The 15,546-nt window shown below is 53.2% G+C and overlaps 1 protein-coding gene across 1 annotated transcript; it reads left to right on the top strand.

Moving 5' to 3' along the window:
* The first annotated feature begins 3,643 nt into the window (after nt 1–3,643).
* On the top strand, nt 3,644–4,792 carry LOC140459791 (transcriptional regulator protein Pur-beta-like). Its single transcript, XM_072554312.1, has one exon. It carries the CDS (start codon nt 3,682–3,684, stop codon nt 4,597–4,599), a length of 918 nt encoding a protein of 305 aa, XP_072410413.1. The 5' UTR covers nt 3,644–3,681; the 3' UTR covers nt 4,600–4,792.
* Nucleotides 4,793–15,546: the final 10,754 nt, after the last annotated feature.

The following is a 15,546-nucleotide window of genomic DNA, read 5'->3' on the forward strand; positions in this document are numbered from 1 at the left end:
GGGTGAGTGAGGGGGGTGGGGGGTGAGTGAGGGGGAGGGGGATGGGGGGGTGAGTGAGGGGGAGGGGGATGGGGGGGTGAGTGAGGGGGGTGGGGGGTGAGTGAGGGGGAGGGGGATGGGGGGGTGAGTGAGGGGGGTGGGGGGTGAGTGTGGGGGAGGGGGATGGGGGGTGAGTGAGGGGGGAGGGGGATGGGGGGGTGAGTGAGGGGGGTGGGGGGTGAGTGAGGGGGAGGGGGGTGAGTGAGGGGGAGGGGGGTGAGTGAGGGGGAGGGGGATGGGGGGGTGAGTGAGGGGGGTGGGGGGTGAGTGAGGGGGAGGGGGGTGAGTGAGGGGGAGGGGCATGGGGGGGTGGGGGAGGGGGATGGGGGGGGTGGGGGAGGGGGAGGGGGAGGGGGATGGGGGGGTGGGGGAGGGGGAGGGGGATGGGGGGGTGGGGGTGGGGGATGGGGGAGGGGGATGGGGGGGGTGAGTGAGGGGGGTGGGGGGTGAGTGAGGGGGAGGGGGATGGGGGGGTGAGTGAGGGGAGGGGGACGGGGGGGGTGAGTGATGGGGGGTGAGTGAGGGGAGGGGGACGGGGGGTGAGTGAGGGGAGGGGGACGGGGGGTGAGTGAGGGGAGGGGGACGGGGGGGTGAGTGAGGGGAGGGGGACGGGGGGGTGAGTGAGGGGAGGGGGACGGGGGGGTGAGTGATGGGGGGTGAGTGAGGGGAGGGGGACGGGGGTTGAGTGAGGGGAGGGGGACGGGGGGGTGAGTGAGGGGAGGGGGACGGGGGGGTGAGTGAGGGGAGGGGGACGGGGGGGTGAGTGATGGGGGGTGAGTGAGGGGGAGGGGGATGGGGGGGTGAGTGAGGGGAGGGGGACGGGGGGGTGAGTGATGGGGGGTGAGTGAGGGGGAGGGGGATGGGGGGGTGAGTGAGGGGAGGGGGACGGGAGGTGAGTGAGGGGGAGGGGGACGGGGGGTGAGTGAGGGGGAGGGGGACGGGGGGTGAGTGAGGGGGGTGGGGGGTGAGTGAGGGGGAGGGGGATGGGGGGGGTGAGTGAGGGGAGGGGGACGGGGGGTGAGTGTGGGGGAGGGGGATGGGGGGGTGAGTGAGGGGGAGGGGGATGGGGGGGTGAGTGAGGGGGGTGGGGGGTGAGTGAGGGGGAGGGGGATGGGGGGGTGAGTGAGGGGGGTGGGGGGTGAGTGTGGGGGAGGGGGATGGGGGGGGTGAGTGAGGGGGGTGGGGGGTGAGTGAGGGGGAGGGGGGGTGAGTGAGGGGGAGGGGGGGTGAGTGAGGGGGAGGGGGATGGGGGGGGTGTGTGGGGGGGAGGGGGTGAGTGAGGGGGGAGGGGGATGGAGGGGGTGAGTGAGGGGAGGGGGACGGGGGGGTGAGTGATGGGGGGGTGAGTGAGGGGAGGGGGATGGGGGGGTGAGTGAGGGGTGGGGGAGGGGGGGTGAGTGAGGGGGAGGGGGACGGGGGGTGTGTGGGGGTGGGGGGACGGGGGGTGAGTGAGGGGGGTGGGGGGTGAGTGAGGGGGTGGGGGTGGGGGGGGGTGAGTGTGGGGGAGGGGGATGGGGGGGTGAGTGAGGGGGGTGGGGGGTGAGTGAGGGGGTGGGGGATGGGGGGGTGGTGTGGGGGGTGGGGGGTGGTGTGGGGGTGGGGGGTGGGGGGGGTGGTGAGGGGGAGGGGGTGGGGGGGGGGTGGGTGGGGGGGGTGGGGGGTGAGTGGGGGGGGGGGGTGGTGAGGGGGTGGGGGGTGAGTGAGGGGGTGGGGGATGGGGGGGTGGTGGGGGGAGGGGGACGGGGGGGTGAGTGATGGGGGGTGGGTGAGGGGAGGGGTAGGGGGGTGAGTGAGGGGAGGGGGAAGGGGGGTGAGTGAGGGGTGGGGGAAGGGGGGGTGTGTGAGGGGGGGGGACGGGGGGGGGTGAGTGATGGGGGGGTGAGTGAGGGGAGGGGGACGGGGGTTGAGTGAGGGGAGGGGGAAGGGGGGGGTGAGTGAGGGGAGGGGGACGCGGGGTGAGTGAGGGGTGGGGGACGGGGGGGGTGAGTGATGGGGGGTGAGTGAGGGGGAGGGGGATGGGGGGGTGAGTGAGGGGAGGGGGACGGGGGGGTGAGTGATGGGGGGTGAGTGAGGGGGAGGGGGATGGGGGGGTGAGTGAGGGGAGGGGGACGGGGGGTGAGTGAGGGGAGGGGGACGGGGGGTGAGTGAGGGGAGGGGGACGGGGGGGTGAGTGAGGGGGAGGGGGACGGGGGGTGAGTGAGGGGGAGGGGGACGGGGGGTGAGTGAGGGGGTGGGGGACGGGGGTGGTGTGAGGGGGGTGGGGGGTGAGTGAGGGGGAGGGGGATGGGGGGGGTGAGTGAGGGGAGGGGGACGGGGGGTGAGTGTGGGGGAGGGGGATGGGGGGGTGAGTGAGGGGGAGGGGGATGGGGGGGTGAGTGAGGGGGGTGGGGGGTGAGTGAGGGGGAGGGGGATGGGGGGGTGAGTGAGGGGGGGTGGGGGGTGAGTGTGGGGAGGGGGTTGGGGGGGTGAGTGAGGGGGGTGGGGGGTGAGTGAGGGGGAGGGGGGTGAGTGAGGGGGAGGGGGGTGAGTGAGGGGGAGGGGGGGTGAGTGAGGGGGTGGGGGATGGGGGGGTGAGTGAGGGGGAGGGGGGTGAGTGAGGGGGAGGGGGATGGGGGGGTGAGTGAGGGGAGGGGGACGGGGGGGTGAGTGATGGGGGGTGTGTGAGGGGGAGGGGGATGGGGGGGTGAGTGAGGGGAGGGGGACGGGGGGTGAGTGAGGGGGAGGGGGACGGGGGTGAGTGAGGGGGAGGGGGACGGGGGGTGAGTGAGGGGGAGGGGGACGGGGGGGTGAGTGAGGGGGGTGGGGGGTGAGTGAGGGGGAAGGGGATGGGGGGGTGAGTGAGGGGGAGGGGGATGGGGGGGTGAGTGAGGGGGGTGGGGGGGTGAGTGAGGGGGAGGGGGATGGGGGGGTGAGTGAGGGGGGTGGGGGGTGAGTGTGGGGGAGGGGGATGGGGGGGGAGTGAGGGGGGAGGGGGATGGGGGGGTGAGTGAGGGGGGGGGGGGTGAGTGGGGGGAGGGGGGTGAGTGAGGGGGAGGGGGGTGAGTGAGGGGGAGGGGGTTGGGGGGGGTGAGTGAGGGGGGTGGGGGGTGAGTGAGGGGGGTGGGGGGTGAGTGAGGGGGATGGGGGGTGAGTGAGGGGGATGGGGGGGTGTGTGAGGGGGTAGGGGATGGGGGGGTGGGGGGAGGGGGATGGGGGGATGGGGGGGGTGGGGGAGGGGGAGGGGGATGGGGGGATGGGGGAGGGGGATGGGGGGATGGGGGAGGGGGATGGGGATGGGGGGGGGTGAGTGACAGTTGGAGCCTGTCGTGTCTCGCTGGCGGCGGCGGCGGCGGCGCGCGGGTGACTCCCCTCGCGCCCTGTAACGGTCGGGGAGCAGTTCGTTCGCGCGCCTGGACTCTTTTTTTTGGGGGGGTGAGTGGGTGGGTCGCTCGAGCGCGGCGTCAGCAGCGCGCATGCGTCTCCCCTCCCTCCCTCCCTCCCTCCCTCCGCCCGCCCGCGAACGGCGGCGTGATCTCGCGAGAGCGGCCGGCGGCTGGCCCCCGGCGAGAGAGAGAGTGTGTGTGAGTGAGAGGGAGCGGTGGGGGGAGGGGGGTGGGAAACGGGCGAAGGCTGGCGGCGGCAGCGGCAGCGGCGGCGGCTAAGATGGCGGAGGGGGACAGCGGGAGCGAGCGGGGTGGAGGGGGAGGCGGCGGCGGCGGTGGAGGAGGCGGTGGCGGAGGCGGGGGGGGAGCGGGCCTGCTGCCTCCCCCTCCTCCTCAGGAGACCCAGGAGCTGGCCTCCAAGCGGGTGGACATCCAGAACAAGCGCTTCTACCTGGACGTCAAGCAGAACGCGAAGGGCCGCTTCATCAAGATCGCCGAGGTGGGCGCCGGCGGCAACAAGAGCCGCCTGACCCTCTCCATGGCGGTGGCCGCCGAGTTCCGCGACTACCTGGGCGACTTCATCGAGCACTACGCGCAGCTCGGGCCCTCCTCCTCGGAGGCCGGGGGCGAGGCGGCGGCGGGCGGAGGCCTAGGCCCGGGCCCGGGCCCGGAGGAGCCGCGGCGGGCCCTGAAGAGCGAGTTCCTGGTGCGGGAGAACCGCAAGTACTACATGGACCTGAAGGAGAACCAGCGCGGCCGCTTCCTGCGGGTCCGCCAGACGCTGAACCGCGGGCCGGGCCTGGGCGGCAGCCAGGGCCAGACCATCGCGCTGCCGGCGCAGGGCCTGATCGAGTTCCGGGACGCGCTGGCCAAGCTGATCGACGACTACGGCGCCGAGGACGAGGCGCCGTGCGGCCAGGCCGAGCTGCCCGAGGGCACCTCGCTGACGGTCGACAGCAAGCGCTTCTTCTTCGACGTCGGCGCCAACAAGTACGGCGTCTTCATGCGGGTGAGCGAGGTGAAGCCCTCGTACCGCAACTCCATCACCGTGCCCTACAAGGCCTGGCACAAGTTCGGCAGCGCCTTCACCAAGTACGCCGAGGAGATGAAGGAGCTCAGCGACAAGCCCCGCGGCGACAAGCTGCTCTTCGAGCGGCCGCCCGACGACTCCGACGCCGAGGATGTGGACGACGACTGAGGCCAGGCCCCCTTCCCTTCCCTCCCCTCCCCTCACACACCGATTTAATCCGAGTTTGGGTTCTCTCTCTCTCTCTCTCCTGTTTTCAGGGGGTGGGGGAGGTTTGCTGATGGGGGGTTTTTTTTGGACAGGGGAAAGAACTCAAACTTTTCTCTCTAAAGAAAGCGGAGAGAGAGAGAGAGAGAGAAAAGGGAGGGTTGGGTGGGACAAAATCTAGGTTTTAGGGAGAGGGAGGGAAGGTCTCGATGATTTGGGATTGGAGGGGAAGTCCAAAGGAAGAAAATAGATTAAACTTTTCTCTCTGAAGAGACACAGAGAGAAAAGGGGGTTGGGTGGGACAAAATCTAGGTTTTAGGGAGAGGGAGGGAAGATCTCGATGATTTGGGATTGGGGGGGAAGTCCAAAGGAAGAAAATAGATTAAACTTTTCTCTCTGAAGAGACACAGAGAGAGAGAGAGAGAAAAGGGGGGGTTGGGTGGGACAAAATCTAGGTTTTAGGGAGAGGGAGGGAAGGTCTCGATGATTTGGGATTGGGGGTGGGGGAAGTCCAAAGGAATAAAATAGATTAAACTTTTCTCTCTGAAGCGACACAGAGAGAAAAGGGGGTTGGGTGGGACAAAATCTAGGTTTATTTTGTGTTGGGGTTGGGGGGGTCCAAAGGAAGAAAATAAATCAAACCTTTCTCTCTGAAGAGACACAGAGAAAAAAAGGGGGTTGGGTGGGACGAAATCTAGGTTTTAGGTTGGGGGGGGGGGGTCCAAAGGAAGAAAATAAATCAAACCTTTCTCTCTGAAGAGACACAGAGAAAAAAAGGGGGTTGGGTGGGACGAAATCTAGGTTTTAGGGAGAGGGAGGGAAGGTCTTGATGATTTGGGGTTGGGGGAAGTCCAAAGGAAGAAAATAGATTAAACTTTTCTCTCTGAAGAGACACAGAGAGAAAAGGGGGTTGGGTGGGTCAAAATCTAGGTTTATTTTGGGAGGGGAGGGAAGGTTTTGATGATTTGGGGTTGGGGGGGAGCCCAAAGGAAGAAAATAGATCAAACTTTTCTCTCTCTATCTCTCTGAAGAGAGACAGAGAAAAGGGGGTTGAGTGGGACAAAATCTAGATTTTAGGGGGAGAGGGAGGGAAGGTTTGATGATTTAGGGTTGGGGGGGGAGCCCAAAGGAGGAAAAGAAATTATGTTTTTCCCTCTCTATCGAGGCCTTCTTTCAAAGAGAGAGAGAGAAAATGGAGTTGGGTAGGACAAAATCTAGGTTTATTTGGGAGGGGAGGGTAGATTTGTTGATGGTTTGGGTTGGGGGGGGGAGGTGTGGCCGAAAAGAGGAAAAGAAAAGAAATCAAATTTTCTCTCTATCGAGGGCTTCCTTCAGCCGCTCACTCAGAGCAAGAGAGAGAAAGGGGGTTGGGTGGGACAAAATAACAAATCTAGGTTTGGGGAGGGGTGGGTGTAATCCTTTTTGAGAGAAAGCTGCCTCCTCCAAATCTATTTTGGGCCAGCCCTGAGAGGGAATTGTCCAGTATCCAATTTGGACCAGCCTCTTTTTTTTTTTGTTTGTTTGTTTTGGGAGGAAAATTGTGTTGAAAATCCATTTGGAGAGGCAACCGTGTCTCAAAGTTCATTTGGGGGCGGGTGGTGAGAGAATTGTCGCAAAAGCCATTTGGGAAAATTGAGAGAGGAAGAATTAGTTTGAATAGAAAATGTTCTTAATCCATTTTGGGCCAGCCTCTCTCTTTGAGGGGAAAAAAATTGCGTCGCAAAATCAATTTGGGGAAATCTTTTGGATAGCAAACCATGTCTTGAAATCCGTTTCAGGGGAATCTTGGAGGGCAAATTGCATCGAAAAATCCACTTGGGAGACTTGAGCAGATTGTCTCAATTGAGACTTCAAAGTCTGAAATTGGGGAAGCCCGGGAGCAAATTGTGTTTGCAAAGAAGAAGAAAAAAAACTAACCTGGGGGAAACCTTGCAGAGTAAATAGTCTTCACTGCGATGTTCAAAAAACCTGAAAAATCTGATTGGGGAGTCAAATTGTGTGAAGTTTCAGCCCCTGCAGAAGAAAGAAATATTTTCAAAGTCGATTTGATGTCTCCAAAGAAAGATGTTTCCAAACCGAAACCTTCCAGCAAAGCAGGGGGAGAAAAATTGAGTCGATCACAAAAATTGAGAAAATAGTATTTTTTGGGAAACAGTGGAATGTACTATTGAGGAGGAGGAGGAGGAAACAGCAGCTTGCAATAAAGAAAATGTGTGCATTTACATGGAAACAAACAATCAAAAATACAAATGGGGCAGTTTCATCTCCAAGATGAATAAACCAGTTCATTGCAAAATACACGCTGTTATTTGTGGAAAAGCATCGTTGTCGCTGAAACATCAATTCAGTTTTTTAAAAGGAAGCAGTTCGTTGTGACGCAAAAGAGGTTCTTAACATGAAAATGAAGAGACGACAAAATATGACCTCGACCTGAGAGAGAAATTATTTGCAGAGACATCACGTCACTTGAAGCCAGCAAACACTTTAGAAAAGTTCTTTTCGTATCAGACAAAAAGTTCTCATGGAATTTTTAACAATTATTTTAAATACTGGACAATCGAGTCATTTTTAAATTTGTTTTTGTTCTTAAGTATTTCAAATATATCTTTGATAAAAACTGTCGTGTTCCTGATGTAGAAAAATGAATGTTTTTAAACAATCAAGTATGAAGGCTTGACATAGTCTACAGTATGGTGCTAGTTCCACATGATATCTACTGCCAGGGCTTACATGTAAAAAAAAGTGATTGCTAACCTCCATTAGTAATACTTTTTGTATTTTGGGCATCTGCAGTGTATTTCCCTCCGAGTAAGTTTGGCAGTGTTACATGTGTTCTGTATAACCATTCCAATGTAAACCATCAGCAAGGATTCTACTGCTAGTATGAACTTGTTGCCCTTGTAGTAGAGACTATTTGTAACTAGCCCAGGTGCTACTGTTGAACACACGGCATGTCGAACCCTGTAAGGAATATTCAAGTTTCTTTCTAAGCTTTTCTTTTTAAAAAGTGGCTATCCATGACATACGATTTGACTTTTCCAGACTTGAGAATGTGCATTTGCTTTTAAACAGAATAATTGTATAAAAATTTCACGCAACCACCACTTTCCCAAGAAACATTATTTATGTGCACAAAGTTATAAGTGATTGGATAGAGTAGATGAGAAAAAAAAATCGATTAACCCAGCTTAAGCCGGCATTTAAAATCAAGGGGTCATATAGCTTTTTAGGTTTTATTTTAAATTTTGTCTTGAGTTGTGCAGGAGTTTAGGCTTTTTGAACTGTATTTATTTATTAGAAGCAGTAATTATATTTTGCAGTATTTTCACTTTAAAGGCTCTGGAGTGTTCTCTTAGAACAGATACCGAAGCCATTCCCTGCCTGTTGACTCGAGCTGCTGGTGAGTCTGAACTGTTGTTAGCGTTTTTCCCACGTTATAACGGTATTGCAATTTGTGTGCATTCACTGTGGTCCCCTCGCAAGCTTTCTTCTCTGTATTTTAAAGATCAATTTCTCCCCTAAGTAAGCCCCTCTTTAAAAATTGTGATGTGTTCAAGTGTGTTGAAGCGTAGGAATCAAAGCCAGGACATTGACATCATGTTCACGATTGAACAGCTTCCAGTTTGAATGTATTCTGATGTAGACAGACATAAACGATGTCAAGCTCTTGTCAGCTTGTAGTCAAGGACACCTGGGAGAAACTGCTGAGCAATATATATATATATCACTTTAACCCTGGTGAGTAAGTGATTACCCGCACCAGGTCTGGGTCCGTTACACTTTGTATATTTTGGTTTTCTGTTCCTTGGCCTGAGGAGTTTGCGGAGATAGCAGGATGTGCTGTACATAACCACGTTTGAGGCTGCCATTCACCTGGGGCCAGTTTGCACCTTGTTTCTCTGTTTGACCTGTCAGAAAAGATATCTCAGCATGTTGATAAGCGGCACCCTTGTTCGGTACAGCAGTCTCCACACCCGCCAGTTAGCGTGCAGTACTGGTTAGACTCTGAGCTGAGCAGCTGCCGCTCGGATTAAATAGGTCAGATGTGCTTTCAGTACAACCAAGAGATTGCCTTTTCGGCGCGTTGGGAATACAGGGAAGGGTGATCTTCCAAGGCAACTCGAGCCAGGTTACTCATTACGCATGTCCGGTATTCAGCAGATCATCTCGCCCAGTATGCTCTGCTTAATATCAGCTTATGTTTTTTTTCCAAGAAAAGTAACGTTACTCAAAACGAAAGTATACAAAGTGAATGGTCCAGATGTTTTCCACTGTCAAGAGTATCTTCTACAGACACAGTGCAATAGCCTCATTTAGCAATCATTTTTAAATGTGTTCAGAGAGCTTGCATATACAGCAGGGCTGCTGTACCTTGCAACCTTTGTGTCACTATTGGTTCTGCTGCGTGGTGACATAGTATTTTGTTTTTTTAATTCTACACCATGGGTAATGAATTTTAAAAAGGCTTGTGTTAATGTGGGATTTTTAAAATCTCCTTCTGCTTTTTTTAAAAAAACGATTGTAGAATATATTTTATACAAATTTCTAGACTTGATTTTAAGGCCTTTTTTATTTTAGAAAATGCAGATGAAAGTTTCCTGATCAATTATTGAGCCGTTTGGCTTTGTTCCCTTCGTTGCTAATGATGTGCAAGGCAATCGAGCCAGTTGGTGACATTCCAAGTTCTGCGAGCTTACATGTAAGCTGCTAAAACAGAAATAGCTGAGCATAAGTGGGAAGGACCCTTCGCTTGGCTTGCTCGGTGCACATTGAACTGAAGGGCAAAGCCTCTTTTCAGTGTTCCTTTCTGATTTCCTTCTAAATGTGCAGCAACTTGAGGAAAATGAAGGCTTCAAGGAGCCTCTTTGCTATAGCTGGGCAATGGGCTACTGGACTTCACTGCGCTCCACTAGGACTGCAGTCCTAATCCCAGTCTTTGGTTCCTAAGTTAATGTCTCAGATGGATGGACAGCCCCCCCCCCCCCCCCCCCCCCCCACCGTGTGCCCCAGAACTGCAGATGTGGGATGGGTGACCATCCGAAAGTGCCGCTTCTGGTCTCTGCAAGTACTGAGGTGCTATCTGTGGTGCTCGAGAGGCAGTACTATTTCAGATGCAACTCACTTTATCTGAGGTTACCAGCCAGCACTCTAGGCCGATTCTGTCTGAATAATAAGCTTCCCTTTAGGAGTCCAAAAGTGGAGTTTGGCTGTGGGAATGTGAAGATTGTCAGAATGAGGGACACTCTGAATTTGTTGTTTGCCCTATTCCTCTGTATGGGATCAGTGTTAATGCACATTTAAGAAAACTAGCTGATCTTCTGCGGTCTAAAATGCTGTACCAAGTCTACCAGTTGACTTGTTGGTGTTGAGCAGTGTGGAAAGAGGAAGCAGAATGAAGAAATATATGTCTCTCATTGGAGAAGCCTTTTCAGAATCCAGTTCAGGAATTGGGGGTGGGTGGGGGGGAGGGGAAGAGAAGAGATATGATTAATCTTGTACATATGTGTACTTAATCCAGCCATGAAAATAAAACAGAGCTGCAACTTAACAGATTCTATTTCAGAAATATCGTAGCCCTCTTACTGAGAAGTCATGTATAGAAGGGAGATGGGGAAAAAACCTTGTTGACTTCTGTGATTGTTGGTGTCTGAATTACCATGGGGTACCATGCTGTTGGGTGTAAATTGGTTATGTAAGCAGATCAGTGAGGCCTGCACCTTTAGGCACCCTCAGTGAGTCCCAGCAAAGTGACCTAACCAGATGTGTAGGTTGCAGGATTTTAATGGTTTTCTCATGCGTTTGACAAAATGTTTTGAAAATTGCAGTTCCCGTGCGCCCCTCCGTTAACTGATCTTGTGACCAACTAGCCGATTTCCAGCGAGCAGTTCCGTGGGTGTTCTATGTGATTAGGTTGAGTGGTGGCGATTTGCACACTTTGATGCCCAAGTCACTTGTTAAGAAGAAGAGACTCCTTACCCGGCTCGTCAGATTCCTCAAAGTCCCGTGTCCTTAGACTGTGCTGCAGGTACTTGGAACGTGTCCATGCTCTTTGGTTCGAGTTCTTGTGGTTCATTGGTTAGTTCAGTCATGCTCGGTAGATGGCTAATGAGCTGTAAAGCTGCCAGGAAACTCCGTCGTTCTCGGTGAGATGGCTGGGCACGTAACACCAGCGCACAAGTGAATACAGTGGGTTGTTGCTCACCCCATGCCTCCTGTTGATCTGGCGCCTCTTGCGCCCAATTATTGACCGTGTTGTCGGGAGCTGCAGTTTGGGATTTCTTGTGCCAGACCTCCACCTTTGCAGTCCTCCTGATCCTGCAGATCTTTGGGTTGTTGTTTGTCAATGTACACCTGGCCCGTGGGTAGGGGAGGTGCGTATTTCTGAAGTAATCTCTCGAGCAGTTCATCAGTGCTATCGAGTAGAGCAGTGTTTAAGTGTTCATGATGTCCAGTGATTTCACTCGTAATGAAGTAAGCTTTTTCCTGCATTTGTAAGTTTAAGCTGAATCTTGACACATGGAGAGATACCAATATGTGTAAATGATGAGCTAGTAACCTATACTTAAAAGATACAAACTATACTTGATCTACTTTAGGTATTTTGGTAATTGACTAAAACTGCTACTTTTCTTTGTCTTGGTTTGAGTGATTCACAGTTCTGGTTTTTTTTTGTTTTATGCGTTATTTATAGTTTCTCCTGCTCCTCCTTTTCAAAACATCTCAATGTATTAGCTGAGAGCCATGCAGCCAGCTCCCGCATTCCTACTTGGATTATACCAGCCAACAGTTGCTGAGACAGGCCAGTCCGAGTCGGTCTTTCAACTTTGCATATCCCTTTGTCGGTGAGTTTCAACAGGCGTGCATGGTCTTTCTCAGCAAGGAATTACCTCAGACTGAAAGGCGTGCACCAGGATGCCCCTCTGCGGCCAGACCCTGGTCGGCAGTGCCAGTGTGGTCCCCTGAAAGGTCTGAAGCTCAACATTTTGAAGCCCAGTCTCCTTTGCTAGTTACTGGGCCTGTTTGGAACTTTGGAAGGCTTTTACCATGTGTTAGAAAGTTGTAATCTCGCATCCCCTGCAGCAGTTTGATGACATGCTCAGTCTGGCAACCCCAGGGCGCATGTCCCATTCACTGCCGCTGCTGCTTTCGGACTCTGGTATCTGCCAGTCTCTACCTTTACCCATCAGCTTGTTGAGGGTGGCCCGATCCTCGGCATTCAGTGCTCCCGTTGCTGCCCGCTGCTTTGGTCTACCGTAATCATGTTCGCCATAGAAGTCAATCGCACGGATACCAGAGTCCAGCACCTGCCCCGGCCCCTTTGGGGGTCTTTTTTCCCCCCATGGGTCGAGGCAGGTCCACCAGCTGATTGAGTGAGTAAACTGCCCCGTTCCCTAGTTCCTGGGGCCATTCTCGAATGGTGCAAGTGTGTACTATTTCCCCCCCAGGACAGCTCATTTTAAATCATTTAACCCGCTTGTATATGGCAAGAAGAATAAAAAAACAAGTTAGCATATGGTAAATTGTTTTAAAAAAAGGATTGAGCTTGCTCTCCAGGAGCACACGAGGCCACGTGTCCTCTATTGGAAAGCAGCAACTCCACATAGTTAATGGTTGTGTCTTCATTTTGTAAGTGACACTGCTAGGAAGGGGGGGCATGTTAGTCATGGAACCAGATGGGTAACGCTCATTACCCTGTTAGCACGGCATGGCCAGAAACCATATCCGCCTTTAAAATGCAGTCAGTCAGATTCAAGGCACCAGGTCATCTTAACTGGCTGGTGACCCTCCCAGTTTTCTTGAGTCTTACCCAGCTGACTTGCGGTTCTAATGTTGTGCGCCTAGCTACCTCTCTGATTTCTGTTGTATTCCACTTGGAAAAAAAGAAATGTACAGTCGCATCTGCTTGTATTGTTTTTTTGCCATGTACATTAGGCTCAGACTGATACGCGGTTAAATTAGTGGCAAGATTTGTGAGAAGTTGCTTCGTGACAAAACAAATGATGAATATTTACATAATATAGTTAAATATGTACTGTGAGTCTTTTTTTTATATATATAATAGATTTTTAAAGAGATTTGAGTTTGTTACCCACTTCTGATCATTGTGTGACGCTGTATCAATGGTCTGTGTGCTTAAAGGTCAAGGAAAAAGGTTGGGTCGGTTTTATTTGGTGAGGAAAGGTCAGACAGCAAAGGTTGAAAACCCTACCTTTGTGATTTGGCTGGTATTGTCTGCCTTTCTGTAAAGAATTGATATTTCCACGGGGTGAAAACAGCTGGGGGCTTCATTTCCAGCCTGCTAATCTTGATCGTCTGTCAGCAAGCAAGATTCTGGATTTCTACATCTTGCCTGCTGCTCACTCGTACTCTCTGACAGGGCATCCTTGTCGATGTGCCACAAGTATCCCCTGTACTCACTCTCAGGCCCTCTGCCAGCCGGTCTCGGTCGGAGAGGGGGCTTCTGTGCGAGGTTAAAGTGATTCTCGACTCCCAGGAGCTTAGCCTAGCTCTGGTACGTTATCCAGGAGAGGGTCAAGGCTTCCTGTTTATATTGGTCAGGTGGTTTCACGTATCCCAGCACAGATTTGAATCTGAGGTGTGGGTTCTCCAGGTGATTTGGAACGGCACTGGATGCCTGAGTCTTGAGTGGGTTGGGGGGGGGGGAGAAGATGGCAGCCTCAACGGGAAATGAAAGTCTGGTAGCTGAGGACAAACCCAAGCTTCCAAACAACATGCCTGAGGGTTTGGCCCAAGTTTCAGACTGATTGTGTGTGTTATGGTAGCCCAAGACAATGCGATCCAAAACCACTCAACTGTTGCTTCATCGTTTCAAGTGATGAAGATCTTTCCAAACGTAGAGCAGACTTCTTCACCTCAGAGGTCTCGGTGTGTTTTTTTGAACCATGATAATTGTTGGAGCACCAGGTTGCATTTGGCCTTGGTCAGTCAGATATCTTAAACATTTGCAATGTGCTCAGTTTGAGTTTGACCATTCTTCTGATTGCACAATTTCTCTTTTACTTTTGCTGTTTTAATTTTATTTTGGAAGAATTTAAACCCGAAAGAAACAAAAAGCTTTTTCACTTGACCTTTAAAATGGGCATTTATCAGAAAAAGAAACACTAACTCTGTGTGCAAACTATTTCAAGACAACTTGACTAAAACTGCCTTTTTGAATTTCTAATCAACCCCATGTTCTGTTCGCTTAGAAAGTTTGAAGTGCCTATTGTGCCGAATGGGAAGTTAGGCTTGTCAAACAAAAAAGCCTGGATGTGTAGAGGAGAGTAATATGGCATCCATCTTTGCATTAATCACTTAATCCTTGCACCCACTTCAGCTCAATGTGAAGAGATTGCTGCGTTGACATAAGTATTTCTGGATTTGCTGTGCTAACTTACTCCTAGTTATGACACAAAGCATGAGCAGAAACCTGGTACAACACAGCCATGGGGAAGGGGGTTGGGGGGGGAGGGGGGGTGGAAAACAAGAGGGCTTATGGTATTAACCATTTGCCTCTTCCTTCCATGAATTTGGCACAAAAAACCCCACCAAAACGTCACTCACTGTCCTTACAAAATGGGAAGCTGGCGTCCTGTTGTGCGCACTGCTGTCCCCGAAGGGGGTCTCTGAGCTCTGACCATTTCACCCGAGCCAATGTCTAATCCCTCCCTCCCTTCCTTCCTCCTTCCCTCATTGACACGATTAACAGGCTCCTCCTGACCTCGCAGGTAGTTTTCATTTCAAACACTAATGGGACCCACCCAGCCTCCTCCGGCGGGTGAGTTGGAAAGCAGCGAAATCTCTTGACTTGCATTGAGCGCCTTGCACTTTATTACAGCTCGTTGAGTGTTGCGTGCGTCCCTCCCCCACCCTCAGCCCCCTCCCTTCTCCCCCTTCCCCCCCCCCCCAACAGTGGGTCGCCCCCCGTGCCGGCGTAGGCCAGCTCGCTTAGCCCACCCTCCAGAAGAGCACAAACCGTGAAGGGCCGCTTTGGATGGTGAAATAGCCCTCCCCTTTCCCACCCAACCCCCCTCCCCTTCCTCCTTAAAGCGGCAGGTGGGCTAACTCGGGGGCACAAGTGAAGCGAGCAAGTGGGAGAAAGAAAACATGAACAACAAAGTCCTGACGTACGAGTCTGTCTTTCCAGACAAATGTTTATTTTTTTACATGGAGCATTGTTGAATTTGTGCAAAAAAAAATGAGATATATTATATTCCGTTTTAAAAATGAAGCATATAACCCATATCACTGCATTTTGAGACGTTGAGGGGTTGGGGGGGGGTGAAAAGTGTGGTTTGCAGGCGTGCAGGCCTGTAGGGGCGACCCTCCGGTCTCAAAGTTGAACCCAGTGCAGCATCCATGTACCCTCCCCCCTCTCCCTCCTCGCCCCCTGCCGCACTGCACAGGCGTCTAGTAGACCAGGGCATTGAGCAAAGGGCTGCCCCATATTCAGAGTGGGCGGTGGCGCATCTACTTTGGGGTTGGCCTTTTGTGGGGAAAAAAAATGCTCTTGTTTAACAAGTGCCGCTTATTTAAACAAAACCCATGTGGTTTCTCGAAAACAAAATTGAGTCCCATTTTCATCCTCCCTCCCAAGCGGGAGTTAAATCAGTGAGATCCCATGAGCGCTTTAGATGACTACTTTTTGACTTAACTCTGATGCTGATATCAGGTCTTCACTTTTGGTGTTCTTTTGTTACAATTGGGTTTGAAGTAGAGAGAGAGAGAGAGTGAGTGCTACCAAATTAAGCCTGTGACTTTCCAAGAAACACAACTTTTCCTGCTGTGGTTTTAATGTGTTGCCTCATTAAAAAAAAACCTAAAAATCCTAAATTGAGCAGTGACTTGCTGTTTGTAAAGTGTATCTGAAGCGTAATGTGCATGATGTTGCATGGGGAGTGCACAGATATT

The sequence above is a fragment of the Chiloscyllium punctatum genome, chromosome 35 (genome assembly GCF_047496795.1).
Source record: "Chiloscyllium punctatum isolate Juve2018m chromosome 35, sChiPun1.3, whole genome shotgun sequence".
NCBI classification, from domain to species: Eukaryota; Metazoa; Chordata; class Chondrichthyes; order Orectolobiformes; family Hemiscylliidae; genus Chiloscyllium; species Chiloscyllium punctatum.

Coding starts and splice junctions, on each gene's coding strand:
- LOC140459791 (XM_072554312.1), top strand. CDS start 3,682: ATGGCGGAGGGGGACAGCGGGAGCGAGCGGGGTGGAGGGGGAGGCGGC.